Source organism: Spea bombifrons, chromosome 7 (assembly GCF_027358695.1).
Source record: "Spea bombifrons isolate aSpeBom1 chromosome 7, aSpeBom1.2.pri, whole genome shotgun sequence".
NCBI lineage: Eukaryota > Metazoa > Chordata > Amphibia > Anura > Pelobatidae > Spea > Spea bombifrons.
The window spans coordinates 13,119,456-13,146,300 of NC_071093.1; the positions used below are offsets into that span (position 1 = coordinate 13,119,456).

General features: G+C 36.1%; 1 protein-coding gene and 1 long non-coding RNA gene across 2 annotated transcripts in view; one reads left to right on the forward strand and one right to left on the reverse strand.

Annotated features, from left to right (window-relative positions):
* AGPS (alkylglycerone phosphate synthase) overlaps nt 1–26,845 on the forward strand; it is a 72,234-nt gene that overhangs the window by 21,280 nt on the left and 24,109 nt on the right. The window contains exons 3-13 of the mRNA XM_053471750.1: nt 3,161–3,251; nt 4,202–4,322; nt 5,335–5,409; nt 7,720–7,791; nt 8,035–8,114; nt 8,631–8,711; nt 10,747–10,872; nt 15,656–15,764; nt 17,586–17,713; nt 23,013–23,064; nt 25,857–25,933. Of these exons, the coding sequence (XP_053327725.1) occupies nt 3,161–3,251; nt 4,202–4,322; nt 5,335–5,409; nt 7,720–7,791; nt 8,035–8,114; nt 8,631–8,711; nt 10,747–10,872; nt 15,656–15,764; nt 17,586–17,713; nt 23,013–23,064; nt 25,857–25,933 (1,012 nt within the window). The remainder of the gene's footprint in view (nt 1–3,160; nt 3,252–4,201; nt 4,323–5,334; nt 5,410–7,719; nt 7,792–8,034; nt 8,115–8,630; nt 8,712–10,746; nt 10,873–15,655; nt 15,765–17,585; nt 17,714–23,012; nt 23,065–25,856; nt 25,934–26,845) is intronic.
* LOC128502056 (uncharacterized) lies at nt 152–23,337 on the reverse strand. Its single transcript, XR_008355083.1, has 2 exons — nt 23,234–23,337; nt 152–544 (listed from the first exon to the last, which is right to left on the reverse strand). It is a non-coding gene; the product is annotated as an uncharacterized LOC128502056 (long non-coding RNA).

A 26,845-nucleotide genomic window follows, 5' to 3' on the forward strand; every position in this document is an offset into this window, starting at 1 on the left:
CTTTGCATGATCTGATTTAATTATTTGCATGATCTGTTCTTTGAACAAAAAGAGTATTTTGTATACATGTGAATTTTATAGTTCCTTGCAACAATGTTATTTTGTCACTGCACAAAAGAATAGCCCCCAAAATAATAAAGTGCAACAAGAGTTGTTTTAGGAGAATTTATTGCTAAGAGGCATTTCAGTAAAAGGAAATCTGGTTTGTGTCTTGTTCCTAAGCCCTGTGAATGGGAGATATATGCGTACATGCTGGTTCTGGTGGAGAGGGCTTATGTGTCCAATCTGCTTTCCTATTGGCCGGGGTAATCGTTAGCACAAAGTGACTGATGGCAGCCTCACGATGATTGTAATTGCCCAGCCATCCACTGCTCTGTCTTCTGCTATCCACATTTTACAATGTTTACTTCACACTGGGAACAACCGAGTCAACAAATAAATAATGGAAATCTGTTCTTCTCATGCAAAACTCCCTGGTGTCCGAAAAGAAAAACCCCAGAGACCATATTCTTTCCATTCCTGGTAACCATCCATCTAACACGACCTGTGCAGGAAAACAGACACAATAGAGAACAGAGAAGAGGTTAAAATGTTTGTATGTTTACTGCAGGCAGCAGCCGAACTATGAACTGTTGAGATCGCATTATAGTATCATTAATTAATAGGTTTTTCAGCAAATCAGAATCAAGCAGCGGAGCTCTCTATGGATCTAACAGGAGTGTCAGCAGGGCTGTGTTTTGTTTACGTGAGGTTTATCCAGGGATCTTTTTGCATATTCAGTACTTCACAGATCATATAACCCAGCCTAAGCACAGACTTAAAGCCTCCTTTCCTGCCCACCAAGAAGCCGCACGGAATTAACTATTGAATAGCCCCTTCATATCAATGGTCTTTGTGCTCCGTAGCAGTGTTGTGGCCCTTCAAATTGAGACGTGCTTATTTAAAAGGCTTACTCATTAGATGTTTCTTTTTCTTTTAATTTTTAATTCCCTCTATAGTATTTCTGTTGCTTTTGTGCCTAATTGCCCCATATTTATTATTATACATAGATATTTATATAATAAAAAATCATTGCATTACTATATTTATCTTTGGTATGTTGAATATACTGTCTAAAATAAATTAATTTCTCTTCTTCTTAATAGTATTTTTTCATACATAATTAGACAAAACAAATCATCCAAAATCTAACAAGCCTATAAATTGTATCAAGATAATAAGTAAGAAATAAATACTGTATACAATATATCTTGAACGTTTTCAGCCAAATATTCCATTCATTTAATTTTTCAGCTTAACACTCACAATATTGGGTAGTGGGTTCAATATTTGTTTGGTTCCCCTTTACAATAAAATACTTTTTGATTTCTGTAGATAAACGTAATTTATATATTTTTGAGCCTCTGAGGTGCCTTATGGGATACTTAAACCGCGCGTTGCTAAATCAAGGTTTAGGATCTGATCAGTGTGGCAGAATGCTAAAGCATTTCTGGTTGGGAAAAAAAATATATCTATCGCCTGACTATTCTTAAAATTAGAATGTAACCGAGGATTCATTTTAAGAAATGTTTGAGCCCTTTTGGCAGGGATTTCCATTCTTACTTACAGTATTTAAAGGGCAACCCTCCATGCTTGAGAGAACATACTCGTGGGAGTTGGCAAAATGTTGCCCTCAACAAACAGTGTGGTCTGTCAACCTGTAGCATGATTTATGTATATGTTAGCAAGTATTTCGCAATACTCTTAGAAAAACCCTGTGATGATTCTTACCCTTTAATGGAAATGAAAAATTTCTGATATTTAACATTCTCTAGCAGAAGCTTTCATGCTTAATACAGTAAAGCAGTTTTAGTGTACATGCTATAAGCATAAGGCAGTCCCTGCATGAAGATTAAATATGATTTGAGGTCTTTAGCACATAGAAAAATGGGCAGACTAGATGGTCCAAATAGCAGTTATATAGGGCAGTCCCGGGTACTCGTCTGGCCCTAAGAGATCTGAACCTCGACAAGGAATTGTGTTTGTGTGTGTGTGTGTGTGTGTATATATAATTACACCCCACAGGCATGCCCAGCTATAATAGGCCCTATTATAATACATTATGTTGATTTCAGCAAAACTTATTTCCCTGAGCAGTTTATGAGCTCGGTACGGGATGTCGCAGATCCAGCAGCCTCACCCTGAGCTGAACACGAAGATTTATCACTCCTGTTTTGTTTGGAGAACTATTCACTGATTACCAATTCTTTTTTTTTTCATGTTATGCCACTTCAATTCAAAATATATCAGGCCAGTGTTACAGACATTGTGCAGGTTTGTTTTCTGAAATAACTGCCTTAGGATCTGTTATTCAGCTATTGGCCGTTTTTATTTAATATCTTTGATCCTAGAACAGAGAGAGCTTTGGCAACTCGTAGAGTACAATGAAAAAGTAAGCAATGTCTGCTCGAAATTGCAATATAATATCTTGGCACATGCATTGTCCTTCATAAATCTTCCAGAACACAGCCTTTTCTCTATCTGCTTATGTTATAATGATGGCAGCATGTGGATAACCGATACTAATGCAGGCATTTAAGCTAAGCATCTCTCATTTTTAATATAAAGGGATTTTTAGACAATCTTTCTCCTATTATTTCAGTGTGTATTTTGGAGTTCTCATAAAGGTTTGGATACATTTTATTGATTCTACTGATGACCTTGTGCACTCGCACAATATGCAGTGTCTGGCCACAACATTTTCCTTCTGTGCGTTGATTTAATCCTTCGCTGGCAGACAGACAAGCTCTTGAAAAGTTAAGAATTGTGTCAGAGTACTCACCAGTAATCTTGATCACATCAGATACGTTGCTGTGAAAATGAAATAGAGCTTTTTGTTCAGTATGTAAAATAACCTAATAAAATAGGTATTTGTGCTGACAGAAAGGCACCAAAGGTTTGGCTAGCAAAAGGGTGTTGGAAGTTTTTTCTTTTCTTAGTATGGTTTAGTTAAAGTTCCAAATAGTTTACTGTGGGTTTCTAAGTTTTCTTATATCTTGAATCTTCCAACGTTTAATACATTACATTACAATACATGTTGATTTGCATAATAATAGTGTTTTACTGTCATGATGTGGTCTAAGGTAATGCTGACATGCACACAAATATGATCATCTTACAGGTACAAACTCGGTGGTATGGTATTACCAGCCTTGAGAGAATGGATGGAGAAGACGTTTGGTGCAAGTTTGGATCACAAAACAACCTCTAGAGTGAGTATGGACATCACAGGACAGTAGTTTTTTTGTGGGTAGTCTGGGTAAGTAATGTAAGCCAGAAATGGGGAGAATGGGATATATCACATGACAAAACAGAATGACTTGATAAAGCTCCCACTGGTGGTCTAGATATTTACTCTTTGCTGTACCTCAACGCCAGCTTACATGTGCGCTACATAGGACAAAAGGTTGCCGCTTGGTAGTCAACATTTGGATAACTTTTCCTAATTCCAGCAATGCATGTTAAAAAAAAACAAAAAAAAAAACAAAGTACAGAGATGCCTTATGATTATTATTTATTATTATTATTATTATTATACTTTATTTATAAAGCGCCGACAGATTCCGCAGCGCCTAATGCATTTCTCTGGCAGTAGTGCAAAACGTACTTGTCCATGTTATGATGTGCTCAGATGACTAAATTAATTTATAGGTTATGCAAAATATTTTATTTTTCTTAAAAACTCTACATCGCTACTTTAGTAGCTCTTAATGAGAAAAATTGATGAAAACACACACAAGACTATCAAACCATAAGAATGGAAAACTGAAAACTCACAATAATATATATTCTATTTTGAATTCCCCTTTAACACAATGAGGTAGTGTATAAAAAAGACAGATACCTATATGCATAAATAAATATCAACAATTTCCCTTTAAGGCCACATAACGTATGGAAACATAAAATAGTTTTTGTTAATATTTTAATGTGCTTTTCTCTGCTGTTTCTAATATATTAATGCAACGCAAATGGGCTTTGATGTATTGGCTTTACATGGTATATTTCAAGAGCCAGTAATACCTGGATGCTAGAAATCTATTGATCTGCTCTCAGAAGCTTACCGTATGCAAGCATTCTTTGATGTCCTTACTTTACGATTACTCGATGCAAAAATGCACACCTTTCTCCATCATTTAACCTATCAATGTTTCTTCATTAGGTGTCTTTCAATGTAAATGATGCCCCAGCACCTGTTGTAAATGAAGAATTTCTACAGGGCATTAAAGCCAATGGAATTTCATATTCCCAAGATGCTGAAGACAGAGTTTTTCGAGCTCATGGTAGGGAGCTATGGTTTTTTGTCTTTCCTCTTTCTTTCCTATGAGTGCTGAGATAATATAACATGTTGCTTACTTACCCTTGGAGTCACCAGCCGTGTGACCCATCTGGAAAATAGTATGCAGACTTAAATAGTTGATGCAAGTCCATAGTGAGATTTCTTTAACCGCATGAATGACTTCACCATATATAGGGTGCCTATGGTGCTTGTAAGCCACCTAATGAAATGTAAATACCATACATTGTTTTGTTATGCTCACATAAATTTTCACAAATGGAAAAAATGCTTTGAAGACCAGCATTCTTAAACATAAAACAAAGCTGGACTATATCCAGTAAATGTGATTGTGAAATAAATATGTTAAACTCCTGGTTGTGGTGTGGTTTCTCTTAAAGGCTGAGAAGGCACCAGTGACTAATGAGCCATTTATATGTGCCATTGTCTTCTCTGCAGGTGACATAAGCGTGGGAGTAAATGTTTAAGTAGAAACACTTGGCCCTGTTTTGGATCCCTGAGCTGCACAAATTTGCAGAAGTGGGATCATTCATCTTTTGCCGACCCTTTGCAGGATCTGGAATGTGTACTTCAGTGTGGCCGTTTAGAAATCACCCTGGTTGCAGCGGGATATTAAATATAATTAATTTTTCATTGGGTGTAATTGAGAAATCTTTGTGCATTCTTTTGAAAACTAAAATACTACACTCTTCTTACGTAAATCAGTGGTTTGGTACGTGAGAACCTTATATATGTCAAATGAAGAGTGTTTTTCTTTCCCCTGCCCTATACTTAGCGCGTGTTTTTATTATTCATTATTTTGATATGTTTTACTTTGAAGAATGCCAATAAAAGATTGAAAGTTACATCATGATGCATAAACTGTCTTTTAACCCCTATTGGATGCTTCGCTTTGAGGGTGCATATATCTTATGCTGCCAGTAAATGCTAATTTCCAGTGTACGAAACCTATCCCAACACAGGTAATAGCAATTGTATTAATATGTTCTCTTCAATAGGTCACTGCCTACATGAAATATTTGCGCTCAGGGAAGGAGTTTTTAAAAGAATCCCAGACCTAGTTTTGTGGCCAAGTAAGTGGATAATACTTTGCTCATTTACTCTTGTATATATTACAAATTGCCAGAAACAAAACAGCACAATATGAAATCTGTCGTCATTCTCTGGCCTAAGCTTTCATCAACCATATCCAGCCATTGGAGGTGTTGGTTAAAACCCATGTGGTCAATTTTAATTTCATCAATTAACAACTACCAAGTTAATCTGTCAACATTATACTACTTAATGCTGTGCTCTTTTACATAGTGTCAGGTTATACATGTTTATTCCAAACAGAAGTGCCAGGTCTCTGCGTAATAAACACGTTGTTGAGCTGGAACCCTTGCTTTAGGGAGTAGTGAAGCTTTAACAGCCATAATTTAGGATAAACTCATGAAAGTTAGGTGATATTTCATGATGTCATTTGCTTTCTTTAATATGTTAATCCCTTTAATTCCAGAGATGGATCTGCCAAGTAGTTCTCAATAGTAAAGGGACCCAACTAATTGTTTATATACAAGTAAGATCAATAAGAGGTTTTAACAGGAATAGTTACCTGATTCCAAATATAAGGGGAAAATAAACTCAACTTTGTGCAAAAAAAATGGTACCGGTTTATGAAGCTAAGTTGAATTTAAAGTAGGAATGTTTATAAATGCATATGTAATTATACCAAGTAAGCTCTAAATACTATTGTATATGACAAAAATTTGGTACAAATGTATCTATTTATCCTATGGAAGCAGTGCTATGGCTGTTGCTTTTTGCATTTTGAAGGAAAAATCTACTGAACTATATTTCAAGATTAAAAACTAATCTCTAAAAGTGTGCTTGTTCATTTTTGCATGATGGCATCTGTTAAAGCGTTTGAGTTAATGAAATATCCAAAAGAAAAAAGAAAACAAAGTTAAAAAGCCAGAAAAATGATAATCACAAGCCAACAAAGGCCTGATATTTCTGAGCCTTAACCAAAACTGACCACACACGTATACACACGTATACACACGTATACACACGTATACACACGTATACACACGTATACACACGTATTATTTGCACACCAGGAAAAATGTCTGGTTTAAAAAAAAAAAAACTAAATAAATAAAAGTTTAAGGCTACATTTATTTATATGGCAAATAGGTAAATGCGTGCTGCAATTTTTGTTACTTACATTCTGAACATATAGCATGAAACAATATCTTCCTATTATAATATATTTACATAGCAGAGTGTGGATTCGTCAAAATACCCCTTTTATACTCTGCAGCAAATGATTGCAAATAACATCTTTTTAAGTGTACGGTTTGAGAAGGTCCCCAATGGATAAACAATAATTAGTGACCTATTTATTGCTTTTGAATGGGGGGGGTGCGTTATATTGGGAACAAGGTGAATCTACTGGCTGCGTGAAATGGGCTGTAAGACGGCCATGTTACCTCCAGTAATTATGCCCTTCCAATTAAGCCGCATTCTGACTCAGAGTAGCAATTAACAGTGTAGTAATTTCAGATTACAAAACAGTAATGCTTAAATATTATTAAACATGTCATTATCACTATAGCTATTTAATTGCAGTAGGTTAACTCTACAAATAGCTCTAGGCACATCCACAATGGTCAAATTAGTCATTGTACATTAATTAAGCAGAATAAAGACTGTTAAATATTAGCTGACTTAATTGTGTTGCTGTTTTATGTAATTATGCTTGAAACTGCTAATTCCTTAAATCCAAATTAAACGGGAGGAAAGTTGTAACGTGGTACAAAACATTGAACATTTTAGCGTGTAAGTACCTCTGAGTATTGTGTGAATGGGCTCTAGCTAATTGTAAAATATATACAGTAAAATCTGGGTGTTCTACTAAATGCCAATGTCAGAATACATCACCAGCAAGACTATATAAAGTTCTGTTATGTTGATGTGTAATACACACCTACTGTTTGTGTAATAAGTCGGACTATGGCTGCAGTCATGATTGGATTTACTCACTAAACAAAGCTGACTTCATTATAATTTATTAAAAGTTAGCCCTGGCAAGTTTCTCGTTCGAGAAGAACTGGGCTAGCCCTGTATAATGCATGAGTCAATCAGTGAGGTGACTTCAAAGAATTCTTGTTGCAGAACAAGCTCACTGGCGTTGACTTCAAAATGTGTGCTATTATGGGGGAATTCAAATGCTGAGCTCTCCTGTAAACTCTTAGTAAATACCACATTGGTTAATCTCATTGCTTAGTGCCAAAGCCAAGTATATTCTTGAGATTCATGACATGTTTTGTATTTGCTTGCAAGGCTGAATGTATGGTGCCAACAATGTAAAAAAATATTTCTTATGCTTTTGTTCCTAGGTTGCCATGAAGACGTTGTAAGGATTGTGGACCTGGCCTGTAAACACAATGTGTGTGTGATTCCTTTCGGAGGTATGTTTTAGGTGAAAACTGACCCTGGAAAATGTCAGTTGTACATCACTGATGTGTGAAATGGTGTAAATGGTGGCATTGCAGCAGTTGCAAAGAAGTGAATAAACATTGGTTGTAACAGTGGCCACTATTTTTGTGGGACACGGGTCTTCCCATCCTCAGTAACTCCTTGATCTTAAGTCTACATACTCAATGTAAGCGTTCTGTAGAAATAAATAAAACCACCCTATTTATGTTTTGCAGGTGGAACAAGTGTTTCTAGTGCATTGGAGTGTCCAGAGGACGAGAAAAGAACAATTGTTTCACTGGATACTTCACAAATGGTAGGTGGGGTGTAACTGTGGTTTGTGTCATGCATAATAAAGCTGTTGGATCCCTTTAATGTATAACAGGACCACTGGGCAAAAGTTACAGGCATTCATTATTCTTTTCCTTTATGTTGTTGCAATAAGATCTGCAGCACTCCTTACATTGATGGATATCCCTAAACTAATGTTAACAGACATAAATCAATGTAAAAGATGTCTGAAAACAATATTTTATTAAAATTAAATATTAACGGTAATCTATTTTTATATATTTAAATATCTAAAATCACAGCGTACTATTCCTTTTATTTACTGTGTCGAAGAGGTGTGCATCATAAAGCAAGCTGGGGCACAACCTTGTGACTCCTTAGCAGTCTATAACTGCGGTCACAAAATGATCACCAATCAGGGCAAGTAAGAAGTACTTAAAAGTTCAGTGATTACGTGCTTCTGAGTTTTCTTATATAAAGAAAATAGTGACCAGATGCTTAATATCTCTGTACCTTTGAAATCTTCATTTTATATCCATAGAACAGAATACTCTGGATAGACGAGAAGAACTTAACAGCACATGTGGAGGCTGGGATCACTGGGCAAGATTTGGAAAAGCAGGTAACTTGGATTAAGTTAACACTTCTCAAATATGTATTTTTTTGTGTACATTTGCAATGTGTTTCTGGTTATGAAACGTTCTCATTGAAAACTCACTCCCTTCAAGTAAATAAAAGTGTATATATTTTAAAGGACAAAAATAGCTAATGTTATTCTGTGGCCACTTAAATCCATGCAGCCCAAGTTGTAAGATGTGGTATCATAAGACATATTTACTAATGGTCCAGGAGACATGCCCGTTGGCGCTCTGTTAACGTAATACTATATTGGTTTCTTAGGTAAATGGAAGATGCAGTATTCTGAAAGAAATATGTTTTATAGAGCAATCACATTTGATAAATAGAACTTTTTCTTCCCATGTTGTTATTTTGCATATATTTCATTTATAATACTACCACCACTTACACATTAAATATACAGTGCATATTAAATTGGCATTTTTTGTTTAGCTGTTATATTGTTAGGATATTATTTATATCATATTCATATCAATACTACTGAAATTTATCAGGTGTCGTTCTTTCCTCATGTACTTCTTTCAGCATTTTTTTTTCTTTTATCACTTTCTTTTTTTCTTTCAGCACGTTCTTTTCTATCTTCCGGTTCTTTTCCCCTGTTTTTTCCTTTTATTTCTTTTCTTTTTCCCCTGTTTTTTTTCCTTTTCCCCTGTTTTTTTTCCTTCTTCTTTTCCCCTGTTTTTTTTTTCTTTTTCTTTTCCCCTGTTTTTTTCCTTTTCTTTTTTTTTATGCAGCAGAGATTCCTGGTTAACAAAAATTGATTACTCTGATTGTTCAGTATAGAGTAAACTCCAAGTTCACAGATGGTTGAGCTTGTATCATTTGATCCAAGACTGCTGAGCTTGAATATGATTTCTGAGGGACTGCTTTGTGTTGTTACAGTTTAAGGGCATCTATTCCAGCTCAGGTGTTGTACAGATGGCAGCGGAAAGCTAATATAGAAAAATGAGGAACAAGTGACTATTAAATGTACAGGAATGCATGATCTGCATCGCTAATAAATGATGCTGTTGCATACAGGAACCATAACCAGATGGTTGTACATTAAAGCACATCACTCCTTGAGAGAATTAAGTGTGGGCAATTTGCTAAAATTTTCCGAAGGCCTGCTACATATTATATGAAAAAGAAATGGCAAAATAAGTGCTTTATTTATTGGATGATATTAGCACTATCTCATGCTATCTTCTGCTTTATAGGATGAACCTTCTGACTTTTTAGTCACACAGGATTACTCTAGAATAAAATTAGTAGTTAATGAAGTCCTCTTTCACAATTTGAGTCTGTCTTGGAAGATTAGCGACTCATTGGAACTGTGCCTCCCAGTTCCCCCCTCAATGATGTGCTTCCATGTTATTATAGGAGAGAGTCTGAAATGGTGCAGCTAAGTAGATTGCCTATGTGATAAGGCCATCCGTTTACATAATATGTAATAATCCACCTTGATGATATCTTCAGCATATTCATCCAAGGCCCTTCTTCCCATTCTTTTCCTGATTTTTTTTTTGTATTGGTCCCTTTCTATGATGATTGGAGTGAATTAATACAGTATAGGGATGCACTGAGACATTTATTCTCACTAGTGGGCTAAGCATACAGTGTAGCAGGGCAAGACTTAATGTCTGTTTTGGGGACATTTTAGAAATTGTGAAATGTGTTAATTTGAAACATGTGTTTTCTATTGTAAACCTCAATAACCCTCTAGCGCTATATTAAAATTAATCATTTAAGGTGCTGTATAGAAACTTGGTCCTTTGCAGTGTATAGATGAAACCCCCAGTCATAAAGGTACACCAGGTAAAGGTTCTGGAGATGAACGCCGTGTTAATAGTAACAATAAACCTGTTTGACAGAATCAAAGAAGGTAAAGAAGTGGTGTCTATAGACAGAAATGCAATCTAGAAACATACAAATCATAGAAAATTTAATACGTTTTATGCACTTGGCCTCTAAGTCTAAACCTATTAATATTCGTGCCTCTAAGTTATCCTCTGACTTTGCTACTTGTGATCTTCTAGCTTGGGGAAAGTGGCTACTGCACAGGCCATGAGCCAGATTCCATGGAGTTCAGCACACTGGGCGGCTGGGTGGCCACAAGAGCTTCGGGGATGAAAAAGAACATCTATGGAAACATTGAAGATCTGGTAATACAACTCTGCTTCTTTTTTTCCCACCCTCCCATGTTCTGTTTCTTAAATTATCTAAAATCATCTGGAATATATAAACCACAGTATTTCCTGCTTTCTTTGTAGTATTTTCCCATGGCTAATGAGAGTGAAAAATACTATTTCCATACATCTTTCTACATTGCAAGATCTTGATAATAACATTCATTCAACCAAACTTAAAATGTAACCCGAGTCTATCTCGTATGTTTCCAAATGCACATTTTGTAGATGTATGTATATAGACATACTGTTATCTCAGCTTCTTGTTTTTGTATGTGTGCTTTTTGAATGTTTTTTTTTTATTTAGCGTTAAGTTATTACTAGTCTTACTATACCTAGTGTCCTTTACATGCTTTAGACAGCATTTTGCAGCGCCATCTTTTTTAAAACGTACTCTCGTTTATCTTATTTTTTTAACTTACTCTAATTTCTTATTTTAAATGTACTCGTTTTAATCTTATTTTCGTTTTAACTTCCGTTAAGAATGGAGAGCTATTAGTATTTTCCCATTTGTTCCACTGAAATTGTATTTCCATACTAGGGAAACTTGTCATAAAACTTGTAATACCTTACTTGCTGTTGGTGTTTGAGGTACCTAGACCTAACGTCACTGCTGAGGTGTTGGACAGAGCTCGATAACTATCCGGCTGTTATTTTTCTTAATTAAATGTTTAGAATTATAAAAGATGGCACAATCAATGTAATAATACAAAAGAGAACAATGGGCTTTAATATGTAGTTGGTCCCCCATTTGCAGCTATAACAGTCTTCACTCTTCTGAGAAGGCTTTTCACAAGATTTTGGGGTGTGTCTGTAGATATTTGTACACATTTAGCTAAAAAAGAATCAGGCACTGATGTTGGATGAGACGGCCTGGCTTGCATTCCAATTCATCTCAAATGGATTCAGTGGGGTTAGAGTCAGGGCTCTGCGCCGGCCACTTGTGTTCTTCCACACCATCAAACATATCTTTATGGACCTTTCTTTTATGCTGTAGCATTAACATTACTCTTCCCTGAAACTAAAGGGTCCAGACCCTTAAAAACATCCCCAGGCCATTATCCCTCCTTCATCAAACTTTACAGTACACACTATGCATTCTGGTAGATAGTGTTCTCCTGGCATCTGCCAAACCCAGATTCTTCCATCAGACCAGATAGTGAAGCACGGTTCATCACTCCAGAGAACACATTTCCACTGCTCCAGAGTCCAGTGGCGATATGCTGTGCACCACTTCAGCGGAGGCTTGGTATTCTTCGTCTTGTGTGCAGCTGCTCAGCCATGGAAATCCATTTCATGAACTTCCAGACAGACAGAGCTTGGTCTGATGTTGCTTCCAGAGGCAGTTTGGAACTCTGTAGCAGTCAGCAGCCCCTTTCTGTGAGTGTGTGTGATCTATCTCTTCATGACTGAGCTGTTTCTCCTAGATGCTTTAACTTCACAATAATGGCGCTTTCAGCGGACCAGAGAAGATCTGGCAGGGCAGACATTTTGCAAATTGACTTATGTCGAAGGTGGCATCCTATGACACTGCCACATTTAAAGTCATTGTGTTCTTCAGTGCGACCCATTCTACTGCCAATGTTTGTCTATGGAGATGGCTGCCTATGTGCTTGATTTTATACACCTGTTATCAGTTAGGAGAGGTGTCCATGTGCTTTTGGTCGTGTAGGGTGTATCACAACTGTACATTATATGGGGTAAATACTGTAAAATGCCGTTAAACACAATCCCTTTATTTCTGTTTCATTTTCTAAACGTGTCAAGCGACCTAAAGGGAGGTAACATAGTCAAATACATTATACATTATACATTTACTTTTGTAATGTCTATCATTTTTCATGTAACCAACATTCAAGTTAGAGAGGTTACCATAATGCATATTACTAGATAGTACCAGTGAAAATGATGCACTGGATCCAGGGGGTCATCAGAGGCATTTTTACATTGCACAATGCACATTTACATTTAGGCTAGGTTTCCATTTGGTTTTTTTTGCTAAAAACGCCAATACCGCCACCTGGCGTTTTTTTAGTGGAAAAACGCAGCAGCCAGATGTTAGCTGTTCTTCAATAGGAAATCGCAAAATGCCATTTCCACTTGGCGTTTTTCTGTCTGGCGTTTTTTCAGTCCTCTTTGGCGTTTTTCTGCTTTTTTGGGCTCTGTGGCAGTTTTTCTAAATCGCAGCATGTTGACACTGGCGTTTTTTGCAAGGAAATCATGGCGTTTTTCTCCAATAGAAGTCTATGGGAGAGAAAAAACGCCATGAAAAAGCCATGTGGGTTTATTGCCTTGGCGTTTTTTATGGCGTTTTTTCCACAGTTACAATGCAGAGGATGGACCCAGTATCTGTGTGTCCTACGAGAAATAGGCTGAAAACAAACAGTTTCACACAAAACAAAGTCCTGGACTGGTTCATATTGAATTTTACACCATTTGGAACAAACATGCCATTACAAACAAACATACGCGACTGGATCCTGCGTGCCAAAAGCAACAGCAAACAATTTGCACCATCATTTCGGCCAATCTTCTCAGAGGAGCAGACATTCGGAATAAAGCATGCCTTACAAACCACAGAAAAGAGACAAAAGGGTCTTCCAAGTAAATGACATCAGGAGAGGGCAGATACTAATCCCTTTTAGCTGGGTGAAACTTTAAAGGCTGGAAAAACTGCCTAAGGTCAAAAAAGCAATTTCCACAGAAAGGCTAAAACGCCAGAAAAAACGCCAAAACGCAGGTAAATGCAGTGGCAGTTTTCTTGGCAGTTTTCCTGGCGTTTTTCATCAAGAAAAAAGCGCCAAACAAAAATCCAAGTGGAAACCTAGCCTTAGAGACCAAGAGACTGTTTCAGATTCCAGTGCTTGGCAGTGTGGGGCATTTAGTCTTTTTGCCACTTTGGGGTGTTGGCTCTTACCAAAGAAAATTGTACTGTGTGGAGTAGCTAAAACCCTTATAACTCTGTTCAACCCCAGATAAGCGCTGCGTAAATTGTTGACGCTATATAAATAAAAGATGATAATAATAATCTACAGCTTATGGAACTTTCTTGGACCTAAATTGAAGTTCTGCAGCTGTATGTGGATTATTTTAGTTTCACCTAATGCACGTTGGTTACAGATTGTCATGTCCTTCTTCTCCCACACAAAGCTGTTGTCATTTTTTTGTTGCAATTCCTGAAGGTTGTAACAGTCTAGCATGAATCTGCATTTTACATTGTAAGCAATGCAAATTGGAGTAAAAAGATTTGGTGGAGAACAGGAGCAACACATTCAATTGTCATAGCTTTTATATTTAGCTTATGTTATCTGTTTGTTTTTTATTTTATTTTTTGGTTTTTTTTATCCAGTGTTTACTGAATTACTTACTGTCTAAAATGATTTTGATAGTTTATAGACACCTTCCCTAATTTGATATATTGCTGCATTTTATTATGATTTATAATTTATTATGATTATTTTTGCATTTCATGATTGTGAAGAAATTACATTTTTTTTCCCAGTTGCTGTTTTACTTAGTAAATTGTATTGAAACATTAATCATATTTAAAACCATGATCTGACATCTCATTTTCTTATTTATACATTTTAAGGACCAAATAACCTATTCTTTGAGTTCATTAACTCGGTAAAGGGGAGGTGGAAAATACTCAAAGGGTTAAATGTATGCTACTGCAGCACTATTTTTTTTTTAAGTCATTCTGTAGGCACTGATAAATGAATTGTGGATTTTCGAGCCTTGTATCTGAATGTTCTTCTGTTGGAGGTACTCATTTTAAAGACGGTTAAAAATGGGTAATCGATTGTTATCTCTCCAGGGAAAAGAGGAGTTTTAATTGGCAGAGATGATTGAGGGTATTGGGGAAGGGTCCTTAAAGTTGTAGTCTCAATTACCGTGAAAATGAAATGTTTCATCCATGTATCACTTACTCTACTGTGGCCAAAGGGATAAACAGTATGGCTGCTGCCAATACTTTTATCTAAGCTGCCATTGATTTTGCAGATTGTTAACACACTGTTTGATGGAACCCATTCTCATAATAGGGTCGATTTCTTCATGTATCTTTTCTAAAAAGCTCATATATATATATATATATATATATTTTTAAATGTTCACACATTCCAAGCTCCTTATCCTAGAAAGCTATTATATATTCACCCAAAACACTTTTAACCACTTACATTTTAACCCTTTCAGTGAACTGAGTTGTAAGTGCCTGCATAGTAGATGCAAATGCAAATTCTGGGGATACCAGGTTACAAAAAAATAATATGTTTATGAAAATATATTTTTATATCAAATGTGTGGTCCAAGGTTTTGATGGCGTGTTAACTTAAGTTTCCTTATTTATTAAGTTTTTATTTTATTTTTTTTAATATCATTTAATGTATACAAACTTGTCTAACAGAAAACCGTGGGTTTCTCTGGATAATTGTCTATTCAGATTATCCATTTAATAGTTGTCCTATTAAATTCTGATTACCACCAACTAGCATACATTTATATAAACTTGGTTACAATGTGGATTCACTCAACATTTGGAGGAATCCTTCAACAGTGTCTTTGATACATTTTTTTGAATCTGTAAAATTTTTTGTTGAGAAATATAAGTGCCCCTGATGCAGGATCATCTCCGCTGATTAACAGCATAGAAGATACAGAAAATGTATACTAATTTTTCAATTTAAATCACAAAATGTTTAATCTTATTGCTTAAATAATATTGTAACAATGCCATGTTTACATGCTTATTATCCAGGTTGTTCATTTAAAAGTGGTAACGCCTAAAGGAATAATCGAAAAGAGCTGTCAAGGGCCAAGAACATCCATGGGACCTGATATTCACCATTTTATTATGGGATCTGAAGGTAAAAATAAAAAATAATTTGTACTCCACTTTTCATGGGCGAGGGAACCCTTTTGTTTAAAATCTTATTCATGTGAGTGTTTAATTTGCTCTATTGAACTATATACCCAGTGTATAATACGTGACTGCTAATAAGGAGGTATTCGGCATAAATGATTTTAAGACACCAGGGTCTGAAATGGGTAAAGCCATTGATTTTTTTTATTGTCTACCTATCCTTGACAATGATGTCTTTACTAATTTTATTTATTTTATATGACTGCAAATTCAAACTAGCACATACAGAATGATTTCAGTTTTGCTTCTTGTTCTCCTCCACCCCTCCATTGAGGTGAAAAAAACATTAATTCTGATAAATTAAAAGAAAATGCCATTTGAGGTGATGGATTTAAAAACAAACCTGAACACCTCTTTGACTTAAACTTGTTATATTTTTTCCTGCATGCCGAGCCTTACGATTTATGGTGCCGACAGTTATATTGCAGTATAATACAATTACATCAGTTGTATATCTTACTGCATAGTTATAAATGTTCTCAACACTTTAAATTCTCCTTACAGTTATGATGGCATTTATAGCCGCATTGACCTTGGGAATAACATTTAATTATGTCACCATAACCTTTTAACACCTTTGCTTCCTTACATAAAAAGAAATTCTACATCCTCTGCTGCTATGTTAAACCTGACTGTCTTTATTGCAATCTTTGTGTACAAGGTTACCAATATTATATCAAATAAATCTGTGTTCCTTAGAACATCCATCATTGTGGAAGGAACATGTAATTTTCAGTTCCAAGGGGCAATTAATAACTAAATTAAAATGAAACAATAATTTGGTTTAATTTTATGACTGTTCCAAGTAGGTGGTTAGAGTGCATGCACCTAACAAATTTGCAAAAAGAAAGATCAAAATAAATGCTTTCACTTTGGGTTCTACTCCCAGAAATATTGGTAACAGACTTGAAGTTGTGTTACCATAGTTTGTGCTACCTAATGATATACTTTCAGGTTAGAAAGGAAGGAAGATCAGGCATTAAGAACAATGAATATAATGTTTGCATGTTAACATTTAGCAGCTTGTATATATATATATATATAGCCTGTATTTCCATCTGAGGAAGAGACCTCTTATTGGGTTAAGTTACAAACTTTTGGGACCTCAAATGTATCAACCTCGACTCAATAATGTGTGTGTATCTGTATATATATATGTATGTATATGTGTGTGTATGTGTGTGTGTATGTGTGTGTATATATATATATATATATAATATAGTTTGTGTGTGTGTGCGTGCATTTTACCTTCGCTGAGGCATTAAGTTCAGGAAAAAAAAATTGTCTTCAGCTAATTTTTGGTAGCTGTCTGACACATCATGGGGTTGGCAAATGTGCACCGATCCAGTCAGTATGTTTTGAATCCTTTGAAGCTACACAATACACCCTGCAAACCACAAATGATAAATTATAGCAAGCACAATAAAATGCTTTGAATTTTTTGAGCAATATGTAAAGTGCCTCATTCTGGTATAAAGTATGAGCAGGCAACTTGCGGCTGCTCATCAATTCCCATGAATGTCTGTAGTCTAAGGCCATCATGGAGCATGCGTTCCTGGAACTTCTTCCGTGCCTTAAAATTGCATAAGGTATATATAAAGTTTCCCTGGTGTTAAAAGCATTGCTTTAAGTTCATTTTCAGACACGGGAAAGGTTTTTGTTTTTGATTAATGTTACTGGTGAAACATGTTTATGACCTGGTCTTTACATTTACATTTTTTTTGTTTTACATGTATTTAAGGTTTTTCTTTATTTCATTGTTTAGGAACACTTGGAGTGGTTACTGAAGTCACAATTAAAATCAGACCGGTTCCAGAATATCAAAAGTATGGTTCGGTGGTATTTCTGAATTTCGAGAGCGGTGTGGCCTGCTTAAGAGAAGTAGCGAGACAGGTGAGAACGTCAAGGCTGAATTTGAGATATGAGTTATGTCTTTGGAGCGGCTAAACATGGGTCTAGCCCTCCCCGGTCATGGACTGGCTCTGTTTTTAGAAGTTACACATTCCCAAATCATACATATGACAAAATTGTTCAAAGATTGAAAATGAAAAGCACAGGTTACAGGCACTTTTAAGGCATGAGTTAAACAATGCCATAACCGCGGAGGTGGCCGTTCTGCTTAACGTTGATCTGTCAAGTTCACAGATTTTAAGTCCTGCATGTTTGTGATATAGACTTGGATATTAAAACCATTTTCTTCACTTGCCAGCAAATATATATTGTAAATACTCTTTAAAAACGCTTGTCTCAAGCATAGGTATTGGGGATGTTGTAATAGTATATGGCCATATGTTGCTTAGCCTGCTGCTATGTGTTGGTGATTTTTACATCTACTTCAAACCTGGCTGTATTGCTTGCCAGGTCTGGTCTGTCTTTACGACACTGAGACAGATTTGGCAGATATATGTATACCTAAAATTGCTCTTAACCTATACATTGGCTATGACAATATGTAGCAAAAAAGTCTTTCTAGGTTCAACCACCTTTTCGTATTTTTGCACTTTAATGCCTTTTATGAGGTTTTTGGTGCACAGTGGCTCAGAAGGGTGCAATTTATACTTAAAAACAACAGTAGTAAATTATGTTTTGGCATAGACATAAAAACATCTCTGTCCTCTACTTTATGTGATTTCTGATGCCTTGAAGCTTTAGAAGTCTCAAAGAAATGATGACGTCCCGGATAATTTATTATGGAAGGAGATGTTATAATACCACATTAATTAACTGAAGTGTTTAAAGAGGTTAGAAAGCTCACAGAACACAGAGGAATAGAATAAAAAAAAGACAGGTATTAAATTAATTTGAGTAGAGGTGCCATTAGCGTGAGTAAATAAAGCCAGTTCTAACTTGGCTTGTTAATAGGAAAACACATAATATTCCGTTTTATGTGTTTGCCCATTATGAATTTAAAGCCTTGAGCGTGTAGTTTCTAAATGGAATGAACTCGAGAGCAGTTCTAAAATTGGCACTGCTCACAAAGCCATGCCAGTCGTGTACTGTAATACAAGTGGTTCCCTACGGATGCAAGGCATTGTAGATGGGTAATGCATTTAAGACACTTGTACCCTGAATCTGCATGTGTCAGCATATTAAGAATCCAACAACCCCAGGCACTAACTCTTTTAATACCCTTACCAGCCATTTTAAAGTACACAGATGACTGCGCTGGTGGAGAAACCTTCTGTTTATTGGCTGTTGTACAGCATGAAACTGATCGGATTCGAATCCATACATTTGGCATATCAATGGATAGCAAAATAAATCAATTACAGACTGAGCCATCTGCCCTTCCACCGACTGATAGATGGTGCAGAGCACCAAAGAGAATAATGACTTGGGCTGTGCTAGTCATTATTCTCTGTCATTTCAATACACATCTGTCTTGCAGTGTCATTGAACCCTGCTTCCAAAATGGTGGACATGTTGGGTCAACATAAGGCACAGGCCAATTGAATAACAATACGTGATTTCTGTTTTGTTTGCCGAAAATGCGGCTGTAGGATAAATAAGATTATATATTTGTCCAAGTTAATTCTTTTTGATGAAAGAAGATTCCCCAGCATTGAAAAATTACAGAGGGTATAGAAGTTGACCATGAACATGAATGATTACTTGTATGTTTTGCTGGTGATGGGTGGTTTACAGTGATTTTTTTCCCCCCTTTATAATATGAGTGATTTATCAGATAAAATCTTATAAACAGTGATAAGTAAATCACACATCTTTTATTTAAGTGTTTTGTTTTGGGAGAATGTTTTATTGCGGCTGTTTAGGTATATGTTTATAACATGGGGAAAAAATATACCTTTTTTAGAGTATACATTTTGCCCACTGCTCCCAGTGCTACTCATACCCATGTGTATATATATATATATATATATATGTAGGTATGTTGTTAAACAGAGAAAAGGTAATGGTGGGTATCAAATGACAAATGTACAACCCGTTATCACAACATTGTGCGGCTTTGAAAGTTAGCCAACCATACAGGCAACCTCTGCAAACACCAAGGGCGCAGAGCCAGTGTGGGGCGCCCACCACAAGCTTCTCATTTATTTAGGTGTGCAAGTGGGTATCAGAATGGGTGCAGGAGATGTTCTCCTTTCCGTTCTCCTACAGAAAACGTACGGCCAGTCCCATTTTGGCAGTGTAAGGGGCATTGGGGCCGATGCCAGATAAATATCTTAACTATGACTATGAATTATTAAAGATGTGTAGTTTTTAGTGCACTATGTTTTTTATAAACCTAAAACGATAAACTTTAGTTCTGTTTGCTTGCTGAACTGAAGCTTTTGTGCCTTCTGTACATGTATTATGCTTAAAACAAACTGAAAATGAAATAGTTCTTTATTTCGGTTTTAACACAGTGGAAACACAAGTTCGCTGTCCATTGCAAACCATAAAGGGAAATAAGGGCGTGCCATTGGATGATTAATTACCTCTGGTTTGATTGTAGATAAACCGTTTCTTCCCACCGTTGTTCCCAAGCTCTTCTGACATTGATGAATTGTGAGAGATTCTTAATGAAACCGCAGCTTTGATAGTGCCGATAAACGTGTATTTGCTTTATAAGTTAAAAATATAAAGAATAGTGTCTATGTGCTGGAGATGTTTTTCTTTTTATCCCCCCCAAAAAATGTGCTGTACGGTCTCAAAAATAGTTGGAGAGAATGCAAATTTGTCTGGCATGTACTAAACACAACCACAGTAGAGAAAGTGATTCTATAACCAAAATCCATTGTTTTAATGACCCTCAATCCTTAGCAGCCGATTCACCTAGTAACTGGAAACTACAATCAGCGATTTCTGATGTTTTACACCGTTTTTTATGTGTTATATATGAATTTGGGCTTCCCATGTATCATATAAGTCTAAAACAATTTTTTTGTACTTACTATTTATGTATTATTGCATTTCTCCAGCATTAGCCGTACTGTGATTTATTTTTATTTATTTTTTTTTTATTTTATTTTTTTACTTTTTTTATCTGTACAGAGCTGATGGACTTTTTACTTTTTGTAAATTATAGTTTCATTGCTGTCAGGGTGTTTTATCTGCACACATTTGAATCTTTGTAAAACTTTAGGGGGTTTATGTGCTAAAACATAATTTGCGGTTTCAACTCACAAACTTGACTGCAAGAGCTTGGGTTGCCCTGTATAATGCATAGTTAAATTAAGATTTTCTTGAAAACTGCCTTACCAATTGATTTATCGGTTGGAAAGGCCACCTAGCTGCTATTTGCAGAAACTTGCCATTGTTGGCCCTTCTAATTTTTCCTTTGTGTAAAACATAGCTGAATAACATAATTACATATGTGCATAATACATAATTTTTTTTTTTATTATAACTTTTTTTTTTTAATAAAAGTGTCCCATTCTTCTTGGTGGTCAGTGAATGGTAAGAGCTATGTGTCACTGTTCTTTGTAAAGTCCCTACATATATAAATCTTTTTTCCCCCCATTTTCCTGTTTATTGTCCAGAGGTCTGTGAGTTCAGAGTATTACATGCTCAATGTTTAGATCACCTTGATTTATTAGTTTCCAGACTCTGCTTTTCTGCCTATACGCTCCTGACATGGATTGGATAATTACAGGAACCTGAACGGTGTTACATTTCAGAAAATCAAAGCTTTAAACTAGTTCTCTGTTTGACTACCGAGTTTGGTGACTCAAAGCCAACACGCGCTTATTACCAATAAATCATAAGTGTCATTAACTTTCCTTCCTGTGTTTATCCTCCAGACAGTATGTACTCCTTTGGTTAGCGCTTGTCCGTGCTTTTCAGATAAATGCTGGCAAAGCAGAAGTGTTCTTACATCAGTCTGAATGATGGTTTCCTGACTTTTCATCATAACCCAGTCATAATTTCTATACAGGACACCACATATAACACACAGTAGAGTGTGTTTTTATATGGGGTTATTTATATCTTCATACTTGATGCTGTTAGGTGTTGCATACGACTTTAGCAAAGGTAGAGCCCCAAGTAGACTGGAGAAGGACACTGGTTAAAATTTACGTAAAAGCTTATTCAATAAACCAATCTACATATCTGCATGCATGTATTTATACCTGTATTTATATATAATGCATAGGTAATTTTTCAGAGGTATTCAAAGTATCCCTGGTTTTAGTAACTTGTTGAAATATATTATATTGTTATAAGACATCTAAGTCGGAAGCCAGGTATACATTAACTTGTTAACAGCTTATATAGGAGGTTATATATAAAGCACAATTCTGTAGTGGGCTGTTGACATGTGAACCAGTGGAATGTTTTTGCTGATTGCTTTTGCACCAGAGTTGCTAAAACTATTAAAAATATACAAGATGCATAACTTGTTGTTAAGCAGGATTTCATCAGAATTCCACTAGGGGCATCAATTTACATTAATACTGGAAGGAATGAACAGAGAAATTGCTTTTACTCCCTTAAATGCATTTTTAAATGTACGTATTTGTGCACACGTTTCAATATATAGTTTTTGGGTAATGATGGCAAATGTAATACAAATCGTGTTATATAGTAGCTAATGCTACTTTTTTTACATTGTTTCAAAAATCAGTTATTACGGTGATGTGATTTGGGAAAATTGTATATTGGCTCAAAGCACATTTCTTTTATGTAAAATGTATAATTGACAAATCTTGTGGGCCTTATACCGGTTTACTTAAGTGCGGTTAAAGCCTGCATGCACACTGTCCCAGATACATGAAATCATTTGCTGACAGTACACAGTTGTAGGTGAATTTGCTTATAAAAGAATTGATTGTGATATAAATTACCCTGATGGGTGGGTATTTCTCTTCACTGTACAGTGTTGGACTGCTAAGATAGGATAATGTTTGACTAAACATGCCCTGTGCCCATCTGGTAGCAGAAAGGCTCCTAGGTATATCATGTTTGAACAGAAACTGGGTTAAATTTGACATTTACCAAACATCTCTATACTTGAGCCAGCTTGTGTTTTTGCCACCAGACTCCACATCCAAACTATTACTAGCCTCCAAGGGTTACTAACAACTACACTGTCTATTGTGAAGATTATTGTAAGGTCGGATTCAGACAATAATGAGTCTAATTGGTATTTAAAGTTATTAGTTCTAAGAGAAGCATAACATGATTATTGGTAATATATGTACGTTTTTGTACAGAGTGTTTTTTCATATTTGCATTTTCTGTCTCCCAGAGGTGCGCACCTGCATCAATTCGCCTTATGGACAATGCACAATTCCAGTTTGGTAAGTTTATTTCCATATACTTTAAGCATCAGACATGATTGTTTCAAACCTGCTGTGACTGCATGCACCTTATTCCTAATGTATCTACAAAAGGCTGGGACAGGATTATAACATCAGACTAACAGACTTGTTTAACAATCAATACTAATCAATATGTAATTATTTTTACCTTCAGAATGTCTTGTTAGTATGCTGCAGACATTAAGTTAGGTTCGAGAACCTCAATTAGGACTCGGACACTTTCTTGTTTTTGATCGAGGAAACTCATGGACCTGGGAACAGTAACAAGTTATACATTAGCCAAACCCAACTGGGCCAGCATGCAGAGAAAGATTGAGTTACAGCAGCTGGTTACTGTAGTGTTCAGCTTTAAAATCATTGTGATCTATGAACTGGCCGGTGAACACTTGCATTAACTTACCACAGTGTTGGGAATGTCATAAAGGGGAGTTTTTGCTGCTTTTTAACCAATCAATGGAGGCATACAAGTAAATCATGGGTTTGATGTTTGTTTTTATATAATACCTCCTATGCGTATGTATTTATAAAGACATCGTTAAATGCTTGTCTGTGTCATTGAGACTGGGAGTAAGGACCATTGATAGGTAATATTTCAGTCACCTTGAGGTGACCTTGAGTCACCCCATGATGCTGAGCTCTGCACCCGGAGTACCAGGAGTTTGGCAAACCCTGGTGTCTGACTGTGTCTCAATTGGGCATTGCTGCAATGTATTGGAAAATGTACTGTTCTCCTTGGAGGTTTGGAGGGGAAGTCAGACAGTAGGAGAGGACTGCTTAGGTGAGGCGAACTGTGGGTTTTTAGTGAGCAATTGAAATTAAAGTAATAGGGAGAAAGTCTGACGGAATAAGGAGAGAAATTCCAGAAAATGTACACAAGTGTAATAACAGTAGAAGAGGCACGCGGGTAATGGGGAAAATGAAGAGGGTGGTTATTGGTGTATTTGAATATGTGGGTAAATTGCTAAGGGTTTTGTTGGTCAGGATTAGGAGTTTGAATTCAATTCCTACATCTGGTATTCTTTATGTATCCATTTTTCTGTTTAATTGAAATGCAGTAGAAGAGGATTTTGTTAAATAATATCAATCATCAATATTACATACAATAATCCAGCAATATGTCTTCACATTTTAAGGCCCTTTATAAATGCAGAGCGATATAAGGCCAGTGTGTTTAAATTCTTTCCAGGAACCCATTGCTCTGATATCACATATAGTCAAGAGTCTATTCTTGTGCTTACAGGAAAGTGGCCCAGTGGTATAGTAGTGCCTAAAATATGATCCTTATTTTTGTTTAATTACCTCCGAAATTCTTCATAACCACAATTACAGTGTAAAAATGGCTTCGTAACCATTATTACCTTCACTATAGGAAAACCAAGTATGTAACAAGCTGGAGAGCTGCTCGAAACTTTGAGTAAATGTCTCAAGTTTGCTGTCATGATATAACGCTTGTGAAACCAAACTCTTGCAGCTGCCTCACTCTGTTACCTGCAGTTCTGTTACCCAGCTCTACTGATGCTGTGTGCCAGAATGAGACATCACATCCTGAGGGCAGAGTTGGAGCTCCAGTAGGACATCTGAGTCCTAACTGCAAGTTTGGAGAACCCTCTGTTAAGGAGTTGATGTGTTGAGCTGTCCTGTATATTCTCCCTATTTTTTCTGTTTTATAATTTTCTTGCCAATGGAATCCTGCCTTCTGAACTCGAAATGGCTTTAATAGACACATAGAAATTATAAACATTAATCTTGAACTCTAGAAACTAAGCACCTAAGTAGATTGAACCCCTTGCTAGATCTACAGTACCCTATCACAAATTGATCAATGTAAGTAAGACATGCAGAGGGTTGCACTATTTCAGGGGCGTCCAACCTGCGGCCCTCCAGCTGCTGCAGGACTACATCTCCCATAATGCTCTTTCAGCTAAGGGGCTGGCTGAGGAGGATGGGAGATGTAGTCCTGTAGCAGCTGGCGGGCCACAGGTTGGACGCCCCTGCCCAGTGTTTCTTGTTGCAAGTGAGAACGCCCTCTGAGAATTCATTTATTTTTTGGACTGTTCAGTAAATTCTTAGTTGGACCAAATTAAATTGAATCCTAAACTGATAATGGCTTGATTAAGAAAAAAGTAAGTTCTTTACTAAGCAAACTTAGCAGAAACTTTCCTGTATTCAAGGAACTGAATTCAGGAGCCCACCAGAGCTTTGAAAAGTCTCCATACAGAATTGTCCAAGTGATACCATACATCAGTTATAAAAATCATACAATTTCCTAGAACAAGTTCTACATTACCACTAGTTTTACAATTTCCTGTCACAATCTTGGCTTCCGTTAGCAGTGAGTCAGATTAATTTACTGTATACTAAGAGGAATAAGAGATTGCAAATCCAATGCTTTTTCAAATGTTGTTTCTATATATTTTTTTTAATTCTGTATTTTATTGAATAAACAGCAACTCCCACTTCCAAGCGGAATGTGGATAAATAATTGGTGTTAATAGCCTATAAGCTTTCCATGCTTTCAGATTAACCTAGACTAAATAAGCATGAGGAACGGGTGCTATAACTGGCATGGCTGTCTGTTAACCCCTTCTTTGTTTGAGTTGCTGGCATTGTAATGCACTATTGGTCTGCCCTGCAGTGGATACCAATATAAACCCTCTCGTCTTTACATGCCCCTTCCCCTAGTATAGAACTGCTAAATATATCGCAAAGCACTTGTTGCCAAGGCTTATTCATTTAAATTTTATTTGTGCATGTATTTATTTTCTTTACAGGGCATGCTCTTAAACCCCAAGTGGCCTCAATTTTTACTTCATTTTTGGATGGCTTAAAAAAATTCTACATCACAAAGGTACCGTTTTTTTTTGGTTGTTTGTTTTGCCTTTTTAATTTTCATTTTTTAAAATTTTAACCTTCTTAAAGTAAAGGGATTTTCAAAAACTGTTTTTCTCGATTTCAAATTTAACTTTTTTTACCTTTTGTATCTGGCACAGATTATATGTAAAAAAAACTACTTATTCAAATCAAGGTTCACTAGCCGAACTAGTTTTTATACAAGGTCAGATATGCTGACTTGTATTTTTTAGGCACTACAACTATGTCCCGTGTTTTAACGAGCAGTAAACTGCCATTTGTTATAGTGGCTGAACATTGATTTCAGAGTTCATGTGCAACCGCATTCATTATTCTGAAGAGTCAATAAAAGGTCTCATTACCTACAAAGAAAACAATTTTCATCAGTAGCATCATGGCCGCTAAAACTCTGGGTGATGAATGAATTGCTCCCAAACTTACAAAGGCTGATCATTAACACTGGTTCGTGAATCTGGGGGACCTGACTGATTGATTTTGGAAATCCCTGTACTGCTTTGATGTTTGATATCCTTAATCTTATTTTCACCAACCTGGTTTTAATATTGGCCTCCAGCACTGCTTAATCAATCAAGCCTTGCGCCCCCCCCCTCTCTGTTTGCTACATATTAATGGCTCCTAAGAGGATAGACGCTATTTTGTTTTATCGGGGATAAAACATATATAGATGCACCTGAGTTTTATTCGTAACGATTATAAAACCAACAATGAAGTTGTTAGGATACAAATGAGCATGCAAAGATTTAACTGCTACAAATCACTCTGTTTGGATATAATTACATTTTTCTGCAGAATTCATCAAAATTGGTGTAGCTTAGTCTTCATAAACTTGGCCCAAAGTATTTCCTACAAACGGCAATTAAAGATGGATGTTAAATAATTTCCATAACAC